Genomic DNA, 20797 nt, shown 5'->3' on the forward strand with positions numbered 1-20797 from the left:
GCAACTGATTGTCATATCTTAAATATTCTATTAGTATATCAACACTTTATGGCGATAATATATTAAGATCTAATTATAGATAAACTTAAGAACTATTTTCCAAACACACCGGAAGTCGAACTTTTAGAAAGGGTTTGTTGTCCTTAGAGACAAGTGCTTTGAAGATAACGAGAAAAGTGTCTCTCATCATTTTGCTGCGGGGATACTTAATTCGGCAAAATACCACCCAAAAAGGAGTCCTACATCCGAGTCCGTAGCGGAAAGATGTCTACGGAGGATGCCAAGTCGTATCTGTCAAAGCGGGAGATCCCGCGGCTCTTTGAGGTTGGCAAGTTTTGCAACTTCTGATGTTATATAGTAAATCATGTGAATTAAACAAAAACGTGCGTAATTCAAAAAATCTGTTTTTTTAAATAGTGCAGTATTGGTAAGAAATGACAGTTGAAGGAAATAAATTAATGATAACTTGTAGATTTATGAAATATTACACATATTTTTATCGTTGCTATTTTTGTGTTTTGATAAACATTTTACTGTATTGAATGTGCAGCTTTTGACACTAGGTGATTTCAAAATAATTGAGATCAGATACTTTAAAACTACTTGCATGAAGATTTTTTTTTAATTCAAATTAGCAATTCATGAAAAATTAAAATTTAAGCTTTACTCTTCTTTTCTAGCTAAATTATATATATCGCGATACATTTATATACAAAAAATAGAAATTGAGTAGATTAACTTTGCACAGGTATATTTGCATCTTATAAACATTAAAAAACTTTACTATAGCCTATGTCATATTTTGAAAGCTTTTTATGAGTTAAAGGGAAAGAAAATTTTATGACAAAATAATATTTCACTTTGAATGAAAAGTTTTAGCTAATTTGACTGATAGTAATGCATCAATATGATATGTTTTTTATTTTCCTTGTCATTACAAAAGAATTTTAGAAATAATCTTTCCGGGTAAATGTACGTAATATTGTCATCCTGGTGAACAGATTATAATTTATTTTCTCATTGATATAAATCTTAATACAGAGGAGGCGAGTACTTGGCATGATAGGATATTGTGTTAAAAGGATTGTTGTGTTTTCTGACAGAGTCTGATGACGGGGCTGATGTATCACAGACCACAGGACCACATCAAGTACCTGATTGAATGCCTCGAAAAGGTCAGGGACAAAGGATATCAGAATGTCACCTGGAGTTCATTTGTAGATATACGCAGAGCTAAAACACCACTGCCACCTATTGACCAAAATGGTCAGAAAAGGCCAGGGTCAAGGCCAAGGTCACGTCCTTCCTCTCGAGCAAAGACTCCCGTAAAAATAGGTATGCTTGGTAATAGAATACCTTAATTGTGGTATTATTTAGTAATTAAATGATACATTTGATTGCATACAAATGCTTTGCTACTGTTTATTGACTTTTTGTGCCTTTTATCTTTAATGTAGAATGATGGTTAAACAAATTAAATCTTTATTAATGCATTATACTAGCTGCTGCACAATTTTTTATCCAATAACTTTAGAATTAAGTAATGAGATTTTATTGAATCGTACAACAAAATTCAATTAAAAAATCGAATAACATTTTGAAGTCAAATTTAGAAATGTGTATACTAAATTGGTGACACATTGCTAAGATATACTTTAAACAATATAGTTTCAAGAGCACATACAAGGACTTGTACATGACAGAAGGAATTGTATGTGCATTAGGATATATATGATAACAATGTGATAGACGGTGTCTCTAATTCCATCTAATTAATTGATTCCTACCATGGTGAATGCGACACTGCTTTTACAGCATACAATAATGCACAATAACTTAACATTGCCACATTTATATAAGAGTGTGTTCATTAGAGACATCAGTCTCTGTAGAATTACCTGTTGAATTTGTTCACAACAGGCAAGGAGTATTTCTGGATCGAACAATACGACTCTCCAGCAGGTAGAGCAAGCATCATGATTGTACTGACAGATCGACCTAATCCCCAATGTTACTCTAGCTACCTCATGTGTGTTGTTACATCAACTGTTCACTTATCTCTAATTAAAACCCATCTAATGGTCTCTTTCTCTGCGACTGACTTCCCATGAAGTGAGCTTTTAGGAAATAAATTGCAATTTCAGCTCGGTATTGATTTAGCCTTTTTCCACACGCAAGAAGTTTATTGTATTTTTTCCCCTTTATTGTATTTTGATCATCATTAATGTTGATTGTTTATCAACTGATCTAATAAGCATTATCTTTTGAATCTTAGTAGTGTACAGTACACAGATTTAGTGTAAGCTAGGCTATATGAATATTCCAGATCAACATGATCACCTTAATTCAGTTATTATCAGATATGATCTCCTTTCAGACTTTAACTTGTATTCCTCTGATAATTAATTAAGAAATGTGACTAATCATATTACAAACTCAGGAGGTGCTGATTTAATTTTCACTTTGTGGGATGCCTTGTGTCACATTACTCAGACTTCCCATGATTATCAGCACCCATTGTTTTGTCCTTGAGATTCCATTAAATATCATCAGTGATGATTTTACACAATATACAAAGTGTGTGGTTTAAGAAGCAAATTTCCAAGACAAAGAATTTTTTATTCAAATTTCATGTTGGTTTTTCCTAATATTGATGTTTTACTTTTTAATGTCCTTTCCTTTACTTGAAGCAAAAGAACAAACTATGTTTTTGAAGAAAAGAAAAAAAATTGAGAGTAAGATTTTTTAATGAAGTATGATAGTGCTAAAAGCTTTCTATTTTTTTACAGAGGAAAAAGAATCACTAGAGACCAGAAAGGGCTCACCATTGCCCCCCATCTCCAAGTCTCCCCCGCCTGGCAAGGCCGTCCTTCCAAACGTCCCAATCACACTGATCATGGGTGAGTCAGCGTGGTGGAAATTAATGTATTACGAGATTATGATAATCATTTCTAGAAAATAATGCGGATGACAATTTAAGGATAGACTAGGGAACCAGAATGACACTGCAGCGATACAACAATAAAACATGGTTATATCAAACGCCCTTAAAATGAATTCATGCTTACAGCAAACTCAGTTACATTAAAATATATTATAAACTTAATGGATATTAAACAAAGCAGAATTGCTCATTCCTGGCACTTTGCTGTAACCATCTTTTGCTATATATATTTATCTATCATGGCTTAACACATTATCAGAACATACCAGTAAAGAAAAATGCAGTCCACCTGGTATATGTACTTTAATTATCCTTTTATTGTCAGTCTCTCTTGATCTGTTTGATTTTCAATTAAAAAGGCAACATCAGGCAAAGAAAGTAGAATTTAAAATGGCTGTGCATGTATTTGTTTAATGACAAATTCCATAATGTTGCAATTAGTGCTTTTGATTTGGACAAATGTTCTGTTTTTTAGGATTCATTTCCCTCACAACTCTTTCAATTAATGTTAATTATCATTATAGTTGTGATTATCCCATTGACTGTTTTCACTAACAAGATTAAAATAATGTGATGGTGTACAGTACGAGACCATCATACTTTTGAGGTTACCGAGATTTCCCATGTCCTAATTAACAGATCTGCAGGACTTATTTTATGCGGATATGACTATAATACTTTCAATTATAAGTAGATATACTGAGTTTGATTTTGGATTGATTTCATTGTTGTTTCATTGTTATGTAGGCGGACCAGGAAGCGGCAAACTGACTCAATCCCAGAAACTGCTGGAGAAGAACCCGGGCTGGGTACATCTGTCAATGGGAGACCTTCTGAGAGCAGAGGTGGCTAAGAAAGGAAGTGCGGGGGCCAAATGGGGCATGATAGGGGACCTGGTATCACAGGGAGAAATGGCACCAGAGGTATTTAGTCAACTAACCCTGATCTTTGTTAAAAATCTTGTGTACATATTTTGCTTTAAGGGAAACATTTTCAGAATGCTGTTTATTTGAAGTTACTTTATTTGTTTTTTATAGGATGTCACTGCAGAGTTGTTGCTGACTCACATTAAGAAGCACCCTGATGCCAAGGGTTTCATTATTGAGGGCTACCCCAGAACAGCCTCCCAGCTGGAGGAGTTCGAAAAAGAAGTAAGTCACTTACGAGTTCTCGAAGTATGGTACTTGTTGGAAGGAAACAGCAACTCACCCTGAGTTCATGAAAAAAAAACCTGGATGAGTTCTATTTTTTCTTGATCCTAATGTAAAATGGGTGTGATTTTAGATTGGGCGACTGGACCTGGCCATTTTGATTGACTGTGATGAGTACTACTGCACCCAGAGACTTCTGAGGAGAGGCAAGGAGAAGGGGAAAATTGACGACAACCTGGCTGCCATCAGCAATCGCATCTCGTTCTACAAGGAGAATACACTGCCTGTCTGCAAATACTTTGATGATCTAGGAAAACTTGTTGTTGTAAGTCCTAGTCAGATCCTCCTGGTGGTAATTGTAATAAGGAAGAAATAAAATCTATAACAAGCGGAATTTTTGAAATTAATTATCTGTTATTTTGTAGATATGTTAATTTTCTGAAATAAATTTTTGTAAGAATGTGAGTATTTTGTGGGGATGGGATTAAATCCACAAACTGTGACCCTTCATGATATATGATGATAATTTTATGCGTACCATACATCTTCTCAGTCTATTGAGTTGCAATATTTGACATGAGTTCATATTCTATAGGTTGATGGAGACAGAGATATCTTGGATATTGCTTTTAACATGGGACAAATATTGAAGGCAGCTATTAAAAGAAATTTCAGTGAGTTTATTTTTTAACCAATATATTTGTAAACATTTTATTGCAAAAAAAAGTTTTGATTTAATGAGCAACTTAACTTGTCTCTGCAATTTCAGAAACACCTGAACCAAAAGTTAAACCTGTCAGACCGAAAGCTCAACCCAAGCCCCAAACACCTCCCAAAACATCCCCGGAAACCTCAGACCCCAAGGCTCCAAAGAGGGAGAAGTCTGTGGTGTTCGCTGACGAAGCTGTGATTCCTCCCCCACCCACCATCGTCAACAAAGACGAGGGCAGGAAACCAGGACTACCCGAGGCTCCCATCATCTTCCTGGCAGGTACGCAATCATAGAACCTCATTATTGCTCATCAACCAATCAAACTGCACCCTCATTTATTGAAAAGAGAGCAAAATAAGCAAATTTAACTACGGTATTTTTTTTTTCTACCCTAAGGTGGGCCAGGCAGTGGGAGGGGAACACAAGCCAAGAAGATTCTGGACCGCTACAAGGAGGTGGTGCACCTGTCCATGGGAGACATCCTGAGGTCACAGATAGCAAACAAAGGCACCGCTGACGACAAATGGAACATGATCGGATCACTAGTGTCCAAGGGAGAAATGGCACCACAGGTGACCCCATACACACTCATATAAAATGGAATTGGAAATTTAAAATACAAAATGAAAATGAAATTGGATCATTTTTTAAGGACATGTATTTGATTAGCTGTAAGTGTTTTTATCTGTACAAATAATATCTAACAATATGTTTGTTGTAGGAGGTAACAGTGGAATTAATTGTAGAACATATCAAGAAGCATCCAAAAGCAGGTGCTTATCTTTTGGAGGGTTATCCAAGGGACAAAAATCAAGTAGAGGAGTTCAATAAACATGTGAGTCTCTCTCTCTCTCTCTCTCTCTCTCTCTCTCTCTCTCTCTCTCTCTCTCTCTCTCTCTCTCTCTCTCTTAGGTTTTTGAAAAATATGTTTCTAATCAAGACCTGTTACAATCTTAATGTTTGAAATCTAAAAAAAAAAAATAAGACCAGAAGGACTCTGTTCTGAATTTAAATCTACAACAAAGTAACATGAAGTATCATTTTTTGTATTTTTGACTCACTGCGCTTACTATGTTGACCTGAAATGTTGGTTTGTTCTCAGATTGGTGGCTTGAACTTCATGTTGATGTTGGACTGTGAGGAGTATTACATGCAGAGACGACTTCTGGATCGAGGCAAGGCCACACAGAGGATTGACGATAACCTCAACGCCATCCAAAATAGAATCAGCTTCTTCAAAAACAACACACTTCCAGTTTTTAAACACTATGACGACCAAGGAAAATTAGTCGTTGTAAGAAAAGATTTTTTTTACTGCATGTTGCTTTTATACATCCTTTTGAGGTAGATGCTCCCCTTAACATTAAGAGGGATAACTCTTTTCATTTTGACTTGATTTTACACTGGGACCATTCAAATCATCCTAAATCTGTATTTATCAGAAAGTGCGGCATAGTTGTCAAAAGAATCACACATTAATTATCATTCAATGGCAAGATATTGTAAGAAAAAGTGCTGCAATAGACATCATTAATCAACCTTGGTTAAAGTACCATTCCATTGTCAATAAACTAAATCATTGACGAAACTGAACTAGTGCTATATACTGTGAAAAATATCAGTTCTTAATATTTCATTTGTCTTATATTATAGGTAAATGGTGACAGAGATTCAGATGAAATATTTTTTGATATCTGCAGAATTCTAGATTTTGCCTTCTATGGAAGAAAACCTGTAAGTTTTGGGTTAATTTTTAGCAAAATACTTACTGATTGTGACAAAGATTTCAGCATTTATATAATATGTTTGTCTAAATTAAGAGGTTAATTCTGATGTTTCTAATTTTTTTAAATAACTTTTGACTTTAAATTTTTTGGGTCATAAAGAAATATTTATGTTTTCATTCATATATGCTATTCTTATAATATAAAAAGTTTTATGATTCACACATTTGCTATAATGATATGGGAAATCATATTCATTGTATGTATATAATGCATGTTATTTCTATGAATGTTCATTATACAACACACAACATGCTCTGCATGCAACATTCAGCAATTTGTTTCTGTGGAAACATAGAGCACACAACAAACCAGGCAGCATCCCGCCCCCTCCACATAAACGATCATTAGCATTACTACACAAAAACACAGCACGGTGTGCAGGGCATTGCTTCATTACCATTGACATAACAGAGAAATGTTGTCCTATAACAAAAACAACAGCCAGCAGGATCTTAAGTCAAGTGATTACAGATAATACCTTTTCCATGGTGCCTATGTACATTCTTCCTCATAGAAGTGGAAGTTTGTTATGTTCAGAACACCTTGCTGTGTAGGAGGCTATTTTTAACCTCTACAAAGTGCTTGTTGTGAACAGGTATAGATATCTGAGAGAAAGCTATAGGGGTGTCTGAATTAGGTGCTGCCTGGAGTAGAACAAGGAACTGATCGGTGAAACTATGGCTGTAAGGAAACTATAATTATCTTGTATCAATCTGTGACCTGGTCCAACAGTCTGGTGACTTTTATCATTCATCTCAATTAAATAACCATTCCATTGGCATTCACAGATCTCACCTCTTCTATTTTCAGGGAAAGAAGAGTGAACAAGGTAGGTTACTGTTCACCTTTTTGTATCTTTTTGTTTTTCATTTTATGCTTTTATTATATATTATATTGTATATTATATTTATAAATTTTATAGCTTTTCAAAGATAGATAGGCTTTAAATGTTATAAGAGACAGCGCATTTGTTTAATCATCACATTCATATAATCATACCCCCAAAAATGTGACTTCAAACAGACTTTCCCCTTCAAACTTTGCCAAGTTTCTCAATGAAGGAAATTTATATACTTTTCTCCCTTTTTGCAACATCTTATCACAGTGCATTTGCATATGTCAACCAGATAAACTTTTAGGATGATCTAGCTTCTGACAATTATTATAAGATACATGAAGATGCTGGAGATCATTTAATGCATACTAGCTGACAACTTTCATTAATACAGTTTGAAATCTACATCTAAAAGGAGTTTTTAATTTCTTTGGTGTTGTGATCATTGTGTAAACTTTGGAATAAGAGCTAGTCCAAGAGTTGGACCAAAAGGAGTTGACCAATATACTGGTGCAGAATGCTTTGCATTTTCTTATTTGGACTATACGCTCTTAAATTCTCCTTGCAATAAACAATACATACATTACACTTGTCTATTGACCCTAATGAAAACAAAAACCCATAAGTCAATCTTTATAATTGAAAAATATGTCCTTGTTTTATTAATCTTTCTTAATAATTGTGTTGTAAAAGCACAATATGATATCGAATGATATCGAATATGCTCTCTAAAAAAAGTTTTTTAAATACATTGCTCATCGGACATTTGAGAACTCAAGTGCACTGGCCTCCTCGCGGTATAAGTCGGAACTTTAGACTAACGTTACTCTGTGGTCTAACTGCATGAAATTACCCATCCTCCCTCATTTTGCATGTCGCAGCCAAAGAAAGCAAGGGAGATAAATCTGAGAAACAAGAAGTGAAAGAAGAAGCTAAGAAGGAAGTTAAGGAGGAGGTGATAGAGGCTGCAGTTACCAAAGAGGGCTCATCTAAAACGGGGGAAAATGTCGCAAACCCGGCACACACGGAAAAACTGGACCAAGCAGCTAATGAGGCAGAAAGTAAGGGCACGCTTTTGATTTTGGTAACTCATAAAAAAAATGGGGGAAAATCCTGTCAAACTAATGAAATAAATTTTCTCTGCAATAATGTAACATTGAATATCCTCTATTCATATTAAATGACATTTTGGTTAAAAATTGAAATATAAGTATCAAACATGCAGTTTATTTACTGCAATATATTGTAAATATTGAAAGGATTTAATGTCCTAAGACAGCTTCACATCTGATGACTCATATGAAAGTTTTTGTGTTTCTGGTACTCATTTTCTAAAACCTATATTAAACATGTGCTCAAAATGTAGGATAAAACCTAACAATTTTGTCAAGAACTGATAGTAATTATCCCAGTTTGACTCATCTCACATATCATTTCTTTAAGGTGGTATTGGACATGTGTAAATATTAATGTGAAAAAAGTACATTATAATTAAAATACTTTTACCAGTTTAAATGTTTTAAATTTTACAATATTTGACAAAAAAATATGTGTTCAGAATATTGGGGAATGTAAAAATTATAACAGCCCAAGTGGATTTGAACTCATGCCTTACAGATTCATAGATATTAAATGCTTTAATCTATTGCACTATGCTGTAAGGTAACAATTTTGGGAAAGAAAAAAATTATACTTGAAGTACATCACAATATGGGGATGGGTAAATTTACTTTGAAGTTGGTCAGAATATAAGTGTGTATGTATCTACCTATGATGTAAATGTTTTTTTTTCAGAGCGTGTTCAGCAATAGGTTTACTCATGGCAACAGAAGGCGGTCTGCACTCCTAGGACACCATTAGTGGAGGTCCCTCATCTCACCTCAACATCACAGACCCTATCCCCGAGTACTGGGCGGGTCTACTCCATGACAAACTTTTCTAAAGACACTATACTCCAGACAGATATTGATTCTTGTGAACACTGTATATATAGGAAAACGTGCTCTCATGTAAAGCACACTGCTATTGTCTATATTAGGACAATTTCAATTGTTTTCTTTACAAATATGACCATATCTCACAAAAAATTACAAAAGTTAAACTGCTTGACTTAGATAAATTTTTACTATGTTACTTTTCTCAGAGTTTTCATATAGTTCAAATCCGATTTTGAATGCATAATGTTGGATAAATACTAACAGCTAGTAACTGAGTGCTTTATATATGACTGTATACAATAGCTGTCACTTCTGTGTCTCTACATTCTGACTACATTCCCTCTTCATACCTATATCTAAAACCAGCTGTGATACTGTTTTCTTTAAGAAACCAAAGCTATATTTGTTGTCTATTGTTTTCATTTTTAGAGGTATATTTATATGATTTTTGTTTTGCTCATTCCTTCATGTCATTTTATACTGAAACACAACTTTTTGTGGAATTTTTTCCCAATCAGCAATAGTTACACATATTTAGATAAGATTTTATAATTAATAAAGCCTTTACAAATGTCATATTTTAGTTATGATTTAAATGTTAATAATATACTGTTTTGATAACATTTTTTTATGAAAAATATTTTTTTCCATTTACATCTCAAATGACATGCAAGTTTAATTTACTCTAAGGTGTAACTTTTCTGTCTACATTTTCATGCTAGGGTACTCAATCAATGATTTACTGGAATTTACCCACAATGCCGTTTATGTATATCTTATGTAAAAGGCATTCAAAGTTTGTTTCTCTCAGGTAAATTCATGTATTTGGACTTTTTTCCTGTTAAATTATACTGTGTGGGGAGAAATATTAAGTAGAACTCAAAAAGACAAGAATTTATCAAGTTATGTTTGTTGAACTAAAACTTGGATGTATTTGTTTATGTTGAAGGATGGGAACAATGGTTTTATTAATTATTAGTACATTACTGTTTTTATATTACTGAAATAAATTCTGTTTATGAAGAATCCAAAAGTATTAAAATAAAAATATCCCCCAAGATTGTGTCACTCTTTTATTGGGATCTTGATGCTTGCGTTTAGCTATCCACCACATCCAAAAGACTGTCTACAGCAGCCATAGTGTAATAGACCAATTACTTTCTGTCACTGTTCATAGCTTACACTTACATGTTACAGGCACCGTTGACAGATAACCATCAATGTTTACAGCTTTCTATCACTGTTTACATATTACTGTCACTGTTGACAGCTTCACATAACTGTTTACAGTTTACTGTCACAGTTCACAGATTACTGTCATGATTTACAGGTTACTGCCACAGTTTGAAGCTTGCAGTAACTGTTTACAGCTCACTGTCACAGTAAACAGTTTTTTGTCACTGTTTACATATAACTATCACCGTTTACAGCTTTCTCTCACAGTTTATAACTTAATGGCACTGTTTACAGCTATCTATCACTGTTTACTCCTTCTCGTATCATGGGTTCTGCGCATGGGCAAAGATGACCAAAAAGATGTTATAGTAAAGACATGTTTGTGCAGAAAGGTTGTTTTCTATTGCACGCCAAAGTAACAAACATGATGATAACATAGTTTTTACATAGATTAGATTTATCAGCTGTTAACTATAGTTAACAGACCGTAAACTTTAGTTAAAAACGTTAATCTATATTTCACATACGTAAACCATAGTTAAGGGGATCATTTTTCAGAACTTTTTACTAGTATTAACACTGAAAACAATCATTTGCAATTGCAAAATATAGTTTAACTGATAAATTTCAATGGTTTCACAAATTAACTACAGTCAACGAATGTAAATTATACTTTACAGATACGAATCTTTCAGCAAAATCTATTGTTAAGTAAACGTTTATTTACAGACAAATAAACATTAGCATTCGTAAACTATAGTTTACAATCGTTAAATATGGTTTTACATATGAGATATGTTTTTGTTTGTAACATGAAAAATTCTCGATATTTGGCCTACATCTTTCTGACTTTGGACATATTCTTTTTGGGTACTAGCTCGTATTGAAATTAATTAAAACGATAAAAAATGTTTTTAATCTGCTCTTATCTTCTCAAACGGCATTGGATAAAAAAACATCCATAATAGTATATTAATTATTTGGCAATTTAGATTGAGCCAATGCCAATTTATTCTACTCGGATTTTGCTCATCAAAAACCAGTTCCACTAATCTTCCCGTTGAAACTTATTTGCAAGTTGGGTTCGAACCAATTAAAACTCTAACTGTTCGATAGTAGTTCTGTATATCCTCTACATATGTGGTATATCACCAGAACCCTTTAATAACGCCTTGAATCTTCTGCACAGGACACAAGAATACGGATAGTAATAAACAGTAAAGTGATAAAAGTAGTCGTTAAACAGATGGCAGCTGACAGTAAGCAGGCAGCAGTTGACAGCTGACAGTTGTCTGTCGTATATTGAATTCCATACTCATGCGCAGTGGTATTGTTCTTTTTTCTTCAAAACACCTGAGTGTTTGCAGCACAAAATACCACTGGTTATAGTTTACGATAGATTGACACTTGATATTGTACTAAACAGCGTGATAGGAAAGCATTTTCTGATATTTTCTAAGGTAAAAATGTAAAGACAACATGATTCAAGCCGTGTCCTGATCAAATGCTTGGGACCGTTTCATTAAAGACCAAATACTCTTCCATTTTGCGAATTAATGTCAATTTTAAAGCTTTATCAAACAACCCAAAGAATTATTTATACTAATGATACTTAAGATATATGAATTAGTCTGCAAATTTAGGTTTTTCCTATGATTTATGCTGTAATTCTGACATTTTATCAGCATTTGTAAACCTAATGTATAAGTACTTCAGATACCGTAGTATTAATGGTGTAAGTGAACTAACTTGCATAGAATCAATTTACAGTTTTATAAGACACCTAATAGCACCTTCTTAAATGAGTTCTACACCAAATATTATCATAGATTTACTGTTAGATACGTTAAGAATACAGCGTGATCTAACTGGGACTATTTTCTCTCTGCAGCCAGCACAGACCTCAGCAGTGTCAACGTGGTCTTCGTTGTCGGTGAGTAGCATTCACAGCGTGACCCACAAAAATATACAGGGAAACTTCGGAAATAGCACGGATAAACATCAGATAAATTTATAGAAAAATAACAAAATATTACCCTAGCTTCCTCTGAAGAATGTTTTGTTTTATGAAATGAGAATTATATATACTACAATAGTATATGATATATATAATGAACGGCTGGGAATTTGAACTTTCCAATTTGCAGGAGGACCTGGTTCAGGGAAGGGGACACAGTGTGAACGAATCGTTGAGAAGTATGGTTTCACACACCTTTCTACGGGCGATCTACTGAGGGCCGAGGTCCAAGCTGGGACCCCCAGGGGCAAGAACCTAGTGGAAATCATGCAGAAAGGAGAGTTGGTACCCTTGGTACGTATAGTGCCTTTAAGGAGGCTGCATATGAAAAAAGGAATCACTTAAAAATATAATTTACATATAATGATACTATATTCTGGACTCATGCTGTATTCTAATCAAAATCAAAAACACTGGCATCTTTTCTGTGCAGGACGTAGTGTTGGAACTGTTGAGAGAGAACATCACGGCCAAGGCCAGCTCCAGCAAGGGCTTCCTGATAGACGGCTACCCCCGGGAGATGGACCAGGGGATCAAGTTTGAGGAACAGGTGCGCGTCCAATACATGTACATGTATATCGCATAATAAATCCATCGTTGTACACGGATCTGAATTTGAATTGGTGATCATATCACTCGAATAGGTGATATCACTTATATAAACAGACGATAACATATAACTGAAATATTCTTTAGTAAGATATTTTTGGTAATTACACACTTTTTATGCATATACGCCTAATTGAAAAACTTATTTGTATGTATAGGCGTTTTTTTTATTAACGGAGATTATCAATTATTTTTAACGTTTCACATTCACGTCTTTTTTAAAACAATCTTACTTCTCATTATAACCTTGAGGTGGCGTCAATATTATCATGTTCTGTTTTACAGATAACCACCCCTAAATGTGTCCTGTATTTCGATGTCTCAGACGACACGATGACCAAACGTCTGCTGGGTCGCGCGCAGACGAGCGGGCGCGTGGACGACAACGAGGAAACCATCAAACAGAGGCTCAAGACGTTCCATGACGTCACAACCCCCGTCATCGATTACTACTCAAAAAAGAACATGGTCCAGCGGGTAATAGCATCCATAGTTTATCATTCTAAAACACAAACATTTGATTTGTAATAAAAGTTTACCACTTTTCGGAAAATGTTTGACGTCGATCACGTAGTACCTCGTAGAGCTCGTATCGTCAACGTCAAAATCTTGATTCCACAAAATCTATACCTGTCTACTTGGATTAAAAATGTTCTTGGTGTATAAGATTCTCGCCTAAATGTTTCAAGATAAAGACATTTTTTGTGGAGTAAACCTGTATGGAAACAAGTGTCCGGGTCTGAACGCGTTCATCTTCAGTAGTATTAAGCCGCTTGGTTCCCTGATGCCTACACCGAATCAATTGTACAATGACATGAATGAGTAACTGACCGAACAAGTCTGTGTTCGGTACCTTTATCTTTCTTAGAAATGATTTCGTAATCACTTCATCAATACAAACGATGGTACAATTTTCATACTTTGTTCTTATGCTTACAATTATGTAGCTATACATTGGCCGCCATCCGTTATGAAATATAGAATATCCAGCTTGTAAATTGAGACAAACTAACATCACCTCGACGGGTGCTTGTTATTAATTTAATGGAGAGATGTAAAGTCTAGGAAACAAAATCCCGGATACAGCTGGGTACGTAGACAGAGCCCACGTCCGATTTGCTTGTCTGACTGTGGTAGTGAGGATCTGTTTGTGGTGTATTGATCTAATCCTAGAGTTGTATTGATCCACCCCCAATACTTGTCTCTGTGTTTCGTTTATCGATTGCTGTACTGATCCGCCCCTGGTAATTGTCTCTGCGTTGCCTATATTGATTGATTCCAATAGAACTATATTGATCCGCCCCTGGTACTTGTGTCTCTGTAGGTCCCGGCGGAGTCTTCAGCAGACGAAGTCTTCCAGCAGGTCCAGAAAGTGTTCGACTCCATGTCTCTGGGTGAGTTACTGTTTGCTTTAAACGCCTGCTCACTTTTCCCAATTTCCTGTATAAAGCATAGAGACGATTCATATGGACACATATTCACACGGAGGTATCCCAAGTGAGTAATGCTTTACTTAATCCGTCACTAACTGTTACTCTGTACGGCGATGCTGTGGAATTTTTGCCAGCGGCCCAATTTAACAAGCGCAATGAGTCATGGCGGGAAGAGTGGTGGTGGGGGGAGGAGGTCAGTATTCTTTTCAGGCTGATGACTAAAAAGGGGTTCAGGCATTGTGGGGTCAATTATATCCAAACTACAGTGAGGAGGACACTCCAGATTTTTAGTTTCACTTTATTTACTAGCTTATCGGATTATCGGATTGTAGTGAGGTCTGTTTCCCTTAGTAATGGGCAATTGTCCACCAGCGTCATCATCAGGTTGGTTTTGCTTATTTTTACAGGGATTGTGATTAAATGACTTTTTAAAAATTAATATCAAGATCTCAGCTCTACGATATTTCATTAGAATATATAGGCATTCAATTTGTACATCAGTTGATCATTGAATTTGATAACCTTCTATTTTAATCTTGTCGGCGAATGTAGTTGAATTTGATAACCTTTTGTTGGCAAGGAAACATCTCAAATGACAACGTTACCTGGGTCACGAAGTGGAATGTAAAACGGAAACTATTGGTAAAAGCTTATAACAGTGGTCATTGGTTTTTTTTTTTATAAAAACGATCAGTGTTAAAAAGGTAGTGTTTAACAATTTGGATTACATACAGTCTAGTATACCCACGATACAGTAAAATGTTATCATGTTGACTGGGAATGTAAAACGAGTAGAAGAATTAATACTGTCGGTTAATGCTGCTGCTTAAACGTCCGTAATGCCGGTAAAACACGATGAAGCATTACGTCATTATATCTAAAATACAGATAACCCTGGAAGCAACAATTTGTTCATCCTGCAAAAACCATTTTGAAAACCTGTTTGGTTCGTGCCACAAACTCTAGTTGGTAGATTAGTTCATGCGCCAAACTCAAGATTGGTTGATGTTGCAAAAACCAAATTGATGTATGCTTCTTACACAGATTGATTCATGTTGCAAAAACCAGATTATAGTTATTGTTGCAAATATCAGATTGATTTTTGCTGCACAAACCCCAAACAACAAAATGATGCTACTATCCCTTGATGGCGAAAATCAGTCTGTTTGGTAAAACAATTAGAGATATTCACAACACTCTTGAATGGTGTAACTCTGTATTGATTTTATTTACAGATAAATCAGGGAGGGACCCTGTCCTAAAAGACGCTAAGGTCTTGTTCATCGTTGGTAAGATCTAAAGTCCATATTCAATAAGAGTCAAGCTTCAGTTTATTATAAATACTTAGTTATACTATAAATACTTTCATTGACCATGCGAATTTGGAAAGCGTCAGACAAACAAAAGCCAGAAAGTGCTGAGTTCCATAAAAATAACAAAGTCAACTTGTGGTCTAAGTGGAAAGCAATCGCAAAGAACTAGATAGGATATATATTGGAGAAATGCCCCCATTTTTTATATAAAATAAAATGCACGCATGTAAACAAATATCACATTTATCTAGTTCTTTATAGAAATTTTCTTTGACTTGACAATTGATAGGTGGACCTGGAAGCGGAAAGGGGACGCAATGTGCTAAGATCGTAGAGAAGTTCGGCTTCTGTCACCTGTCTTCCGGGGATCTTTTGCGGGAAGAGGTAGCTTCGGGTTCAGAGCGAGGCGCCAAGCTGAAGGATGTCATGGCCAGAGGAGAGCTGGTGTCCATGGTAATATTCGTATTTCAGCAATATCCCTAAAGAAATCACCATGGTTATTGGTATATATCCCAATAACCACGTTTTTATACTAAAACAGAGACCATCGTAATAAACTAATAATATCACAATATCCGACCGTGTTCATAGCATATTATAATGTTTCTACATAGAAGGTAATATCCTTGGTTTCAGTGGGACCTAGTAGTGTTTATGTAAATAAACATAGTAACGGCTGTTATATGAGGTATTCGATTGAACATGAAATTAAATAGAGTGTATCTCCTCCACGCTGAAGTCGGCTCAGGGCACCGCGCTCAATATTAATTATAGATAAACCTCGACATAATCAAAACTGCTCTACCTTCTACGACTGATCCATGTTCATTTGCATTTGTGGATGCTATAATGTAATGCCCAATTTAAAAATGGAGACTCTAATTCGCGGCATTGTAAATTTGTCTACGTAAAGAGGACTGGATGGTCGTGGCCACTGTTACACTATCTTAATCCTCTTAAAAAGAAGAGAAATGTATAAATATATAATAGCAAAACATTCAAATTTCATAGATAAAATAGTTAGATTTGGCCCATATAAACTACACGTACCTATTTGGAAGTTTGGCGTTATTTCGTGCAGTTTATTTGCAGTCCGAGCTCTAAATGTGACTGAGTTTTATTTGATCACGAAATGATCCACGCATAGGAAACCCAAAATTTTTGATAAAAATGTAGATACATGTATTTAACAGGGTGGACATATCTATCCTTACCTATTAACAATGACCTTTTTAGAAAAGGGGAGAAATACTAAAAAAAACAAACTTAAAACACATTTTGTGCAATATAATAGAGTACCATATCAACTTGTTGTAGGACGACGTATTACAACTGATGTGCGATGCAATGAAAAAGAAGATTTCGGAAACGAAGTGTTTTCTAATCGACGGGTACCCTCGAGAACTTGAACAGGGGACTAGGTTTGAGAAAGAGGTAAAAGAACTTGAACAGGGGACTAGGTTTGAGAATGAGGTAAAAGAACTTGAACAGAGGACTAGGTTTGAGAAAGAGGTAAAAAAAAAAGAACTTGAACAGGGGACTAGGTTTGAGAAAGAGGTAGAAGAACTTGAACAGAGGACTAGGTTTGAGAGAGAGGTAAACAAAAAAAAAAGAACTTGAACAGGGGACTAGGTTTGAGAAAGAGGTAGAAGAACATGAACAGAGGACTTGGTTTAAGAAAGAGGTAAAAAAAAAACTTGAAGAGAGAACTAGGTTTGAGAAAGAGGTAAAGAACTTGAACAGGGGACGAGGTTTGAGAAAGAGGTGAAAAAAAAACTTGAACAGAGGACTAGATTTGAGAAAGAGGTAAAAGAACTTGAACAGGGGACTAGGTTTGAGAAAGAGGTTAAAGAACTTGAACAGAGGATTAGGTTTGAGAAAGAGGTAAAAAAAAAATAACTTGAACACAGGACTTGGATTGAGAAAGAAGTAAAAGAACTTGAACAGAGGAGGACTAGATTTGAGAAGAAGGTAAAAAAAAAAAAAAAAAAAACTTGAACAGATAACTAGGTTTGAGAAAGAGGTAAAAGAACTTGAACAGGGGATGAGGTTTGAGAAAGAGGTAAAAAAAATTTGAACAGATAACTAAATTTGAGAAAGAGGTAAAAGAACTTGAACAGAGGACTATATTTGAGAAAGAGGCAAAAGAACTTGAACAGAGGACTAGATTTGAGAAAGAGGTAAAAAAAAAAGAACCTGAATAGAGGAGAGGTAAAAAAAAAATCATTGTCCCTCTTTAAAAAAAAATCCCATTTCACTGACACTATAATTTAAACGATAAAAAAGGCCATTTGTTTTATTTACTATGAACTACCGTAGCATTTTACAAATCTTGCTTGAAAACTATTCTAAAACATGAATGATGGTGAATGGGGGTCTTCTATGATCAAGAACAGATAAACGCTTCAGGATTTCTTACATTTAGTCGAGTTACCATGCATCAGGAACAATTCCGTTAAGACTTGCTATCTCAAACTTGCATGAGGAAAATTTATACGAACAAGAGTAAGAACAACATGGACATCTTCGGTAATGGAGCGCCCTTTGTGTTTGTAGATCGTGCCATGTGTCGGGGTGCTGTACTTTGACGTATCGGACGAGACGATGACGAGTCGTCTGCTGAAGCGAGGAGAGACGAGTGGTCGCGTGGATGACAACGAGGAGACGATCAAGAAGAGGCTGCAGACGTTTCACAACCAGACCAAACCGGTCATCGACTACTACAGCCAGCAGGACAAAGCCTGCAAGGTGAGCACCTCGACCGTCCGTCCGTCCGTCTGTCTGTTGATGGGATCTGGCCCCGGGGCCATAAAACTTAGACAAGTTCACTTTAGATCTCAGTCTCGCTATCCTGCAATATATTCCTTTTGTAAAAGTGAGACTTTAGATTAAAAGTGAGCTCGTCCAAGTTTTATGGCCCCGGGGCCTAGTCTACGAGTCAATATATATGCAATTCTACATGTAATTACATCTATAGAGCAAATAACATTGCATGTAATATAAATTTTATTTATTTATTGTTGTAGATCCCCGCCGAGGGTTCAGAGAAGGATATTTTCGCGGAGGTTGAGAAATATGTGAGCTCCCACAAGTGGTGAACAAGGACTTGTATAAACTGTTTCTCGCAATGTAATGGCCGATTATCTACCGTGCTCGGCTTTTATCCAGCTTGCAGAGACCCATGTTGTTATTCATTACTAACATTTATACAATTTTTTTATTCTAATTAAACAATGATTAATGTTTGCGTTATTTTCCCCCTTATTTTAGTCAGTAGATGTACATTTTCCTGTAACTGTTTTTGGGGGTTTTTTTTTTGCGAGCACACATGTAAAGACGCTAAGAACTGTCGGTCGACGTGATATAATCTAACTCATGGCTCTGGAAAAAACATCTTTTGGTAAAAACTATAACATATAATATGATATGCTGTGAACTTATATTTGCAAGCAGAAGAAAACCAAAGACTGCATGCAAATAAATATGAATTTAATTTTTCAAGAATAAAAAATAAAACACCCGAAGACAAGAAGATTCTTAACGCCTTATTGATAGAAATTCAGATGCCTGTGATTGAACAAACAGGAATCCAAGTCCTGTCATTGACGGATAATGAAGTCAGGCAAGCAGACTTTAGAAATGAACAACAACTTGAAATATTTGTATCATTTTAATTGAATCCTGTTTTGATATACATTTCATCAGAAAATAATTAGGACAAGATATTGCCTCTGAGAATCATCCTTTTCATCACAGGCTATTGTTTCATGATTGTACACCTTCCTTTTTAACAGGCAATACTTGGTCACATAATGTCTACACCTCATTACATGTGTAGCTATATCACAGTTTGTTTCTTTTATACCTACGGCCATTTTTACTTTTGTAAGAAAGAGTTTCTAATATCTTTTAAATAAAAAAGGATTCTTGATATTAATAAAACAGGTGTATAGTAATATAGTATTACAAAACTCTGTACAACAACCTGGCATCAATATATTGAATAAGAAAAGTGATTTACAAAACAAAACAAGATAAACTAAATGCCTGTAAAACAGATAATCACGACTTAATTGTAAAACAACTTAATTATGAACACATAATAAGCAAACAGGAAAGATCACATCCATTGGGAAAGTGGGGGTACATTTGAAAAGAGACAGAAGTTACGGGGGGGGGGGGTGAGATTTCACAACATGGTAAATAACATTGAGATAAAATAAACATAACTGCATATTGATATATGACTTCTTACTCAGGTGTCCTGATAGATATACAATAGATATCTCATACTTCACGTAGATATACAATAGATATCTCATACTTCACGTAGATATACAATAGATATCTCATACTTCACGTAGATATACAATAGATATCTCATACTTCACGTAGATATACAATAGATATCTCATACTTCACGTAGATATACAATAGATATCTCATACTTCACGTAGATATACAATAGACGTAGATATACAATAGATATCTCATACTTCACGAGGATATACAATAGATATCTCATACTTCACGTAGATATACAATGGATATCTCATACTTCACGTAGATATACAATAGATATCTCATACTTCACGTAGATATACAATAGATATCTCATACTTCACGTAGATATACAATAGATATCTCATACTTCACATAGATATACAATAGACGTAGATATACAATAGATATCTCATACTTCACGTAGATATACAATAGATATCTCATACTTCACGTAGATATACAATAGATATCTCATACTTCACGTAGATATACAATAGACGTAGATATACAATAGATATCTCATACTTCACGTAGATATACAATAGATATCTCATACTTCACGTAGATATACAATAGATATCTCATACTTCACGTGATAT

At 35.1% G+C, this 20797-nt stretch overlaps 1 protein-coding gene across 3 annotated transcripts; it reads left to right on the forward strand.

Annotated features, from left to right (window-relative positions):
• The first annotated feature begins 113 nt into the window (after nt 1-113).
• LOC128156615 (adenylate kinase isoenzyme 5-like) lies at nt 114-19159 on the forward strand. Of its 3 annotated transcripts, XM_052818815.1 has the most exons (24): nt 117-324; nt 1104-1335; nt 1921-1962; nt 2790-2900; nt 3692-3867; nt 3982-4095; nt 4229-4420; nt 4691-4769; nt 4865-5086; nt 5204-5379; nt 5529-5642; nt 5910-6101; nt 6461-6541; nt 7405-7423; nt 12434-12475; nt 12690-12853; nt 12993-13109; nt 13454-13645; nt 14493-14562; nt 15837-15890; nt 16204-16367; nt 17232-17348; nt 18471-18662; nt 18941-19159. In XM_052818815.1, the coding sequence occupies exons 1-24, from the start codon at nt 265-267 to the stop codon at nt 19010-19012; spliced, it is 2994 nt and encodes a 997-aa protein (XP_052674775.1). In that variant the 5' UTR covers nt 117-264; the 3' UTR covers nt 19013-19159. The 3 variants fall into 3 exon arrangements, 2 of the variants coding, with proteins under 2 accessions (XP_052674775.1, XP_052674776.1); XM_052818816.1 differs by lacking the exon at nt 1921-1962; XR_008239737.1 differs by lacking the exons at nt 17232-17348; nt 18471-18662; nt 18941-19159 and having other exon boundaries at nt 114-324; nt 14493-14665; nt 16204-16290.
• Nucleotides 19160-20797: the final 1638 nt, after the last annotated feature.

Source organism: Crassostrea angulata, chromosome 7, assembly GCF_025612915.1.
Source record: "Crassostrea angulata isolate pt1a10 chromosome 7, ASM2561291v2, whole genome shotgun sequence".
NCBI classification, from domain to species: Eukaryota; Metazoa; Mollusca; class Bivalvia; order Ostreida; family Ostreidae; genus Magallana; species Magallana angulata.